Source organism: Carassius gibelio, chromosome B10 (genome assembly GCF_023724105.1).
Source record: "Carassius gibelio isolate Cgi1373 ecotype wild population from Czech Republic chromosome B10, carGib1.2-hapl.c, whole genome shotgun sequence".
In the NCBI taxonomy this organism is placed as follows: domain Eukaryota; kingdom Metazoa; phylum Chordata; class Actinopteri; order Cypriniformes; family Cyprinidae; genus Carassius; species Carassius gibelio.
This window is the reverse complement of record NC_068405.1, coordinates 17241907-17249556: the sequence shown is the minus strand read 5'-3', so window position 1 is coordinate 17249556 and position 7650 is coordinate 17241907. Positions and strand designations below refer to the sequence as shown.

General features: G+C 34.4%; 1 protein-coding gene across 1 annotated transcript; it reads left to right on the top strand.

Annotated features, from left to right (window-relative positions):
* The first annotated feature begins 779 nt into the window (after nucleotides 1–779).
* On the top strand, nucleotides 780–5688 carry vps26bl (vacuolar protein sorting 26 homolog B, like). Its single transcript, XM_052567834.1, has 6 exons — nucleotides 780–1273; nucleotides 2360–2516; nucleotides 2646–2810; nucleotides 4153–4328; nucleotides 4455–4597; nucleotides 4723–5688. Exons 1-6 carry the CDS (start codon nucleotides 1051–1053, stop codon nucleotides 4855–4857), a joined length of 999 nt encoding a protein of 332 aa, XP_052423794.1. The 5' UTR covers nucleotides 780–1050; the 3' UTR covers nucleotides 4858–5688.
* Nucleotides 5689–7650: the final 1962 nt, after the last annotated feature.

Below are 7650 nucleotides of genomic sequence, written 5' to 3'. Positions count from 1 at the left end.
TCAAGGGAAAACATGTTTTCATATGAGTTCTTTTTTCAAGCATTAAGTTATTTCTCAAAAACAGGGCTTCTTTTTGAATTTTGAATCTCAAGTAAATGCATTTTGAATTAAAGATATTTAGATATTTATATTCAAAAACAAAATAAAACATACTACTATTTTTTCAGTGCATGCAACATTTAATGCCAGTTTTATGAACTTAAGACTTAATGACTTAAGGCCTTTAAAAAGAAGTGAACTTTTTAAAACCTGCAGAAACCACTTCCAATATTACTTACTAACATTTTGTGTAAATCAAATTATTAAAAAATGTAAACAGTTAAAACCCCTAAATACAATTCCTCTCATATAAATTTGACTCTTGATAAATTCAATTAAAAAATATTAAATATTTTACAACAGTTTGTGTGCATCAATAAAAAAAAAAATAAAACAATCAAAACCCCTAAATACAGTTCCTTCTATGCACATTTGACTCTCCTGTTAAATTCAATTAAATTTGTTTAAGTTTTTTTCAGTGTATTCAACATTTAATGCAAGTTTTTTTTTTATTTAAGACTTTGTGACTTTCAGGCCTCCATTAAAAAAAAAAAAAAAAAACTTTATTTTAAGACCTGCAGAAACCGTATCCAATATTACATAAGTATGTGATAAATAAGATTGTGTGTGCATTAAATGATTCAAAATTAAAACAAATAAAACCCCTAAATATAATTTCTCTAATGTACATTTGACTCTTGATAAATTTCAGTCGTCTCTGTAAGACTTTTATTTTGAAACAATATTTACGTGGACTATCCCGGTAGTAAATTCATTTCTGAAGCTTGTGTCTGTTTGTGCATTGCTGAAAAATCTTATTTATGTATTAATACAGTAGCCATATGAAGAATTAGCTACAATTTATTTTGAACAACCTATTATATAAGTACATGAGATAGAGATACAAAAGATAGAGCAGCTCGCTTGTGAACAGGACGGAATTGTATTGATGTGGAATAGGACCAGGTGTTAGAATACAAAAGGATTCCAGTCCAGCACAAGGATTTCGGGATGAGCTTCTTCAGTTTCGGACAAAGTGCTGAAATTGACGTAGTTCTAAATGATGCCGAGACGAGAAAAAAGGCCGAGCACAAAACAGAAGACGGGAAAAAGGACAAATATTTTCTGTTTTACGATGGGGAGACAGTCTCTGGGAAAGTCAACGTAACCCTGAAGAACCCAGGCAAGAGGCTCGAGCATCAAGGGATCAAAATAGAGTTTATCGGGCAAATCGGTTAGTACAACGTTTGAACGAGCAATGCTTGATGACGCAACGTATGTGCTGCGATGTGACTGCTAAGTTAAACACAATTCAACATTTACGTTTGTGTTCGTTTGTGTAGAGGTGTCGCGATCACATTTGTTTTGTAAAGCACGTTTTATTAAGTGTGATGCAGACTTAAGTAATAACATGTTAATACGAAGTGTCAAATTGCAAACACTGGTCTCGTGACATATGACACATTGGCGTTGTTTGATTCGTGAACGAATCGTTCTTTCTTGTTGGATATTTTCAGTGAATCGAACGAACCGGTTCGCTAAAAATCATTGAGGATTCGCTCCTCTGAGCGTATCTTTATATTTCGGAATTAGCAAGAAGTATATTCGTATGATAGGTTGATTAAAAATAATAATAATAATAAAAATCATTTTACATCGTGTAAAACCTGTACTGGTGATGGTTTATCAACCAAAAAACAGCTAGGACGTAAAATAGCCTCAAACTTTTTGGGTAAATAAGGGTAAATTACATTTAGTATCTTTTAATGTAAATAAAAATGATATTTAGAATCTAAATAAGTGTCACCATGTTAGTTGAATCACATTACACACAATGTGCTACATGTCAAATAATCATTGAGTCGATTTTCTCCTGTTCTTTTAAATGCATTGTTCAAAAGAACCGATTCTCTAAAATGAATCGACTTCCCCATCTCCAGTAAAAAAAGGCGGTATAATAGGAACCACACCTCTTGATGTCATAATTTTTTTTCAGTAATGAACAGTTTCCTTAAAAGATACTTGTTTATCCTTGTTATAAGCAAGGGCATTTCTCAGAACTTGATGTATGTAAAGAAAATGTAGTTTCCCCTCCTGAGGCATGTAATTCAACCTTATGTATTATTTATTTATTATAAAGACATAGTTTACCTTTAATAATGTCATGTTGTTCAATACTTGGCAAACCTAACAAAGCCTTAAATAATTTTTCTTACTTTAAATAATGAAACATAATATACCAACCAAATTGAATGTTTTATTAAGCAGCCATGTCAAAATTGAGCATCTATGGTAATATTTTTCTCCCTTTTTCTCCTAGAATTGTACTATGACAGAGGAAACCATCATGAGTTTGTCTCTCTGGTTAAGGATTTAGCTCGGCCTGGAGAAATGGCTCAATCTCAGACCTTTGATTTTGAGTTCACACACGTGGAGAAACCGTACGAGTCCTACACAGGCCAGAATGTTAAACTACGGTATGTTCTAGTTGTGTAGCTCAGGAAAGATTGTTTATACGACCTCCCACAATAGATTGTACACTTAGCTGACACTTAGTCTTAGATGTTGCTTGGATGGTTTTATTCTAAACTCTAATTTTCCTTCAGCTATTTCCTGCGGGCGACCATCAGCAGGAGACTGAATGACATCTCCAAAGAGATGGACATTGTAGTGCACACACTCAGCACATATCCAGAACTCAACTCCTCCATAAAGATGGAGGTGGGAATTGAGGACTGTCTACACATTGAGTTTGAGTACAACAAGTCCAAGTAAGTCAAGTGTTACCGCCGCCGCCATGTTGTGGAGACGCTGTGTTTCATTGTGAAAGCGAAACTACTTTGCTTGGCCTTCCAAAAGAGGACATGACTAGAAATCAGTTCCAGAAGAGTTCAACCCAATTATTCAGATGTACGCAGTAGGGCTGGGAAAATAAATCGATGTATCGCGAATCGAGAAATGATTCCGCATAGATTCTGAGATTTTTCCGAATGCATCGCAATTATTTTTCTTGAATCGATTCTGAGCTTAGTTTTAAACAGCAGATAGCACTGCATGCTTTAGAAACAACCATACTCTGCTTGTTTCCAAATCCTTACACACACTTAACCTAAAATAATAATCCATAAAATTTGAAAAGGTTGAAGCGAATAACAAAAGGTGTTCACAGTGGGCTGTGTTTACATTAATCTTGCGTCATAAAAGCATTCTAAGCTGAGGTGAAATTACATGACTCAGCTGAATGCACAAACAGTCTTTAGCACTCTTCTTCATGAACATTTGAGTATCCAGATAAAAACTAGATTAGATCACCATCTGCTGTTAAAATCTAAGCTCAGAATAGATTCCAGAGGAATCGTGATGCATTCTGAAAATCTAAGAATCATTTCACGAAACGATTCTGCATCAATGCAGCACATTTTATTGAGGACTGTTTCCTGATCCTGGGAGAGTAGCCTACAATCCGTCAGTGTCACAAAAGGCAATTCAAACTTTGCAAGGACAATCTGGCGCTTCTGACTTACAGCCTGTAAGTACATCTTCATATTGAAATAATTTGCCACTGAAGATTCAAATGTGAGTTTTGTCATTTCTCAGATCACAAATGCAGACATGGTTTCATGTTAACACGCGATACGCAACGCAACATGTAAAAACACAGTATAAGTCATTATAATTAGTAATTATGTTCCCACTGGATGCAACAAATGCCTAGTTTGTAATGGGTTTTATTGTTTTTGTCTTGTCGACCCCGGAACACGGCAGCACAGTATTTTAAGGGGCGTAACATTTCTGTCACACACTTGAGGTATTTGGCCAATCACAAAACACTGGATAGCTGGCCAATCAAAGCACACCTTGCTTTTTGGACCGATTGGGCCTTAAAAACGTGTTTCAGAAAGGCAGAATTGGAGGAGAAACAGTAATGTACAGTATGTGAAAATAATGTGCTTTTTGAACCTAAAACCACATTAACACATTGCATTACACCAAATACACCAAATAATGTTATTTTTAGCAACATCATATGACCTCTTTAAAATAGTTCAACATTTCAATTTGGCATTCACTGATATCCTGTGTGCATTTCCCCCCCCCCCCCAAAAATGGCAGGTATCACCTGAAAGATGTGATTGTAGGGAAGATCTATTTCCTGTTGGTGCGAATCAAAATCAAACACATGGAGATTGATATTATTAAACGGGAGACAACAGGGACAGGGACAAATGTGTACCACGAAAATGACACCATTGCAAAATACGAGATTATGGATGGAGCACCTGTGCGAGGTATGAAACAATTCTTAACACGACCATTTATGAGCATGAAGATTTTGATGGATTCATTTGAAACATATTCACAGCTGACTCAAATGAATTGTACTGAATTTGAACTCGATCTTTACTTGGCTTTAGGTGAATCCATCCCCATCCGTCTTTTTCTGGCTGGGTACGAGATGACGCCCACCATGAGGGATGTTAATAAGAAATTCTCTGTTCGTTATTACCTGAATCTCGTACTCATTGATGAAGAAGAGAGACGTTACTTCAAACAACAGGTTGGTCTTTACTTTACTAAATTAACAAATGAATAAATAAAAAGTTAGTAGTGATATTTTAACCATTAAATGTTCAGGATATGATCTATTTTATACATGAATTGACATTTTTTGTGGATTTTTAGGAGATTACACTATGGAGGAAGGGAGACATTGTGAGAAAAAGCATGTCCCATCAAGCTGCCATCGCCTCTCAGCGCTTCGAGGGTTCGGCGAGTGCAGAGAAAGCACTTTCTCAAGCTAAAGAGGACGACAACTAACCCCAACCATGTCTTCTCATCTTCTCATGTGTGTATGAGTCAAAGAGATTGTGTGTATGGATTTAAAGAAGCCTTGTGCTCCCAAAATAGATGGCAATGTAAACATGATATTTCACGTTCCTAAACACACCAGTTTATGATCAACAAGTTCCTAAGTAGCTTTTAAAAAGGGATTAATGTATGAAAAGCAAAAACGCTGATTCCAAAAACCACAATTTGATATTTACGAATTCTTCTTGGCGGTTCCTGAGATTGTTTACTTTTTGTCCTCCACCCTGGAATTAATTGACTGTATATTTATTTGAAACATTTCAGCAGTTCATCTAGACAAAACAAACACATTCCACTCTCTATATTCTATTTACAGCCTTTTTTCACTTCTGTATTGAATGTTTTGTTATTGTAGATTTTGTTCTTTCATAACATAACAGTGTTTCTGACAGTATTCTTACCAATACAAGCCTTTTTACTTTTGTTGCCATTCCGTAAGATAAATTCTAAGCACTTCAGAGTTTTTGCCAATGTGTTTTCAGTGTCTCCAGTGGGACCCTTAACTTCATATCAACCCAAAATTACATAAGCATTTTTGCTTAGATTTAACAAACCAAATGAATTTCCCTACAGGCATGTACAGTAGCTAAACTAAAATGCACCTGAATTGTATTTTTATTTTGTCTGTCAGACTGTATTGATACAAGGATACTTTAACAAGCTCCTTTAACAAGCTTTTCAAGACTATATGTTGTCGGATAACACTTTATTATAAGCTTTCAAGAACTAAAAATTAATCTTAGATAATGTTTATTTATAAATGAATTATCATTCAACTTATTTGTTAGTTTGTGTTGGCTGATTCAACGTTTATTAATGTTAACGTGTATATTGTAAAAATTTACTATTTTTATCTAAAAGATGACGTTGATCAAGATTAATTAATGTTTGTAAAAGGATTGTTTATTGTTAGTTAGTTCAGGGTTACTACAGAACGACCTTATTTTAAAGTGTTCCTAGGTCATTGGATGTTTAATCTGATTGGTCATTGGCATTGTAATGTTTAATGTTCTTTAATGCCTGTCAATTCTACAATTTGGATGGCATCAATATCTTATTTTAGTTCTCATTTTTACCAACACTGGAGATCAGCTTCATATTACATGTCTAGTAGTATGTATTTAAAACCTTAGAAATCTTTGACCACAGACCAGTACTTATTATAAATGCTGATAAAGTGTGTGTGATCAGGATGAAAAGCAGATAAATTAACGTGCGCAGTATAAGGGATGCATATCCTGGAAGTAATTGCGCACATAATTTGAGATTGCGGGTTAATGAATGCTGCCTTGTTAGTGTCTCTTATTGTCGTGATTATTTCTGGTCATGTTGGGGCCGTAGGGGTGTTTATCTGTCTGAAAAACCAGGATGAATCATCTCAAGATAAGCTGCCTTTTGTGAGACTGCAGTTTCACAATATCAGTCTTTTTTTAGCACTTCCTTTCACTTAAGTAGAAAATGATCCTTGTGTCCGGCAGTGAACATTAACTAAGAAAGATAGTGCATAATGTTCGATAAAATCGCCCCCCCCCCCCCCTCACTTTTTTTTACATGCCTTTTAAAGAAGCTCTTGCTTTTGGTGTCAAACTAGTAAAAGATGATGGCAAGGCCGGTCACAGAGAACTTAGTGTAAGTGAACTCTCTGCTGTCTGTTTCACAAATCTAAAGCATCTCTTTGCAGAATATTCATGGCTCTGTGTGCCACACTGTGTTTACTGACTTCACCGATACGATTTTACAAATTAGCACTGTGTATCCTTTCAAAACAAAGAAGGAATAAGAATCGGTTGTTTCCTAACTTTCTCGACATTTAACATTGTGTAAAAAAGTGCTGCTTAAAACAGCATTAGATAACCATATTTCTATATTAATATTATGTATGTACAGTATATATTTACAGAATTGTAAGTATATGATTTAGAAATGGTTTAGAAATCGTTCTAAGGTACTAGCAGAGTTTACAAAATGGATTCTAGAAGATTCTAGAACTGTGCTAATGTAAAATACGAGTGCAGAACACACACAATCTAACAGCTCTTTCAGTACTTGTGCTGTATATGACATTTGTTTTTACTCTGATTCCTCAGATTAAAAAAAGAAGAAAAAAAAAACATGTTCATCTTTTCCATCTTAGAAACTTCCAGTGTCATGATTAGTCTTTTCACCTGCAATGAACTCAGTTTGTAAAAATAAGGTATTTTATGGTCTTAAAGTGTTGCCATCCTTTTTTTATTAGAAACAAATTCACAAGGTCTGTTTTATATTTGAATTTAATTTTTTTCTTAAAAGAACTAAATGAGCTAAATATTAAAAATAAGACCAGTGTTGTCCCTAAAGTATCTTTTACCTTTAATTCATAAACTCGAGTAACATTTGATATCTTTCTCCAACACAATTTGATTTGCATGTTTAAATTAAACTTTTTGAGATTAATTGGGTTTCTAAATGCTTGAAATCAGCTTGCTGTATCTCTTGATAACCCCTAGAGGGCAGACTCGCACCTCATTTGCCCAATCAGCAATGCACTCTACTGCCAAATTGATAATAGAAGGATTAAAATGTATTAATTTTCATATATTATTGGCTACCCTGTATATTAATGAATTGATCACAGTTTTCACAGTGTATTAATCTGCACAATTGTTTAAAAAAAAAAAAAGAATTGTTTATTGAGCACCAAATTGTTTTTCTTCTTCTTCTTTTCAGTATTTGCATTGTTACATAAAGATCTTACCGACTCCA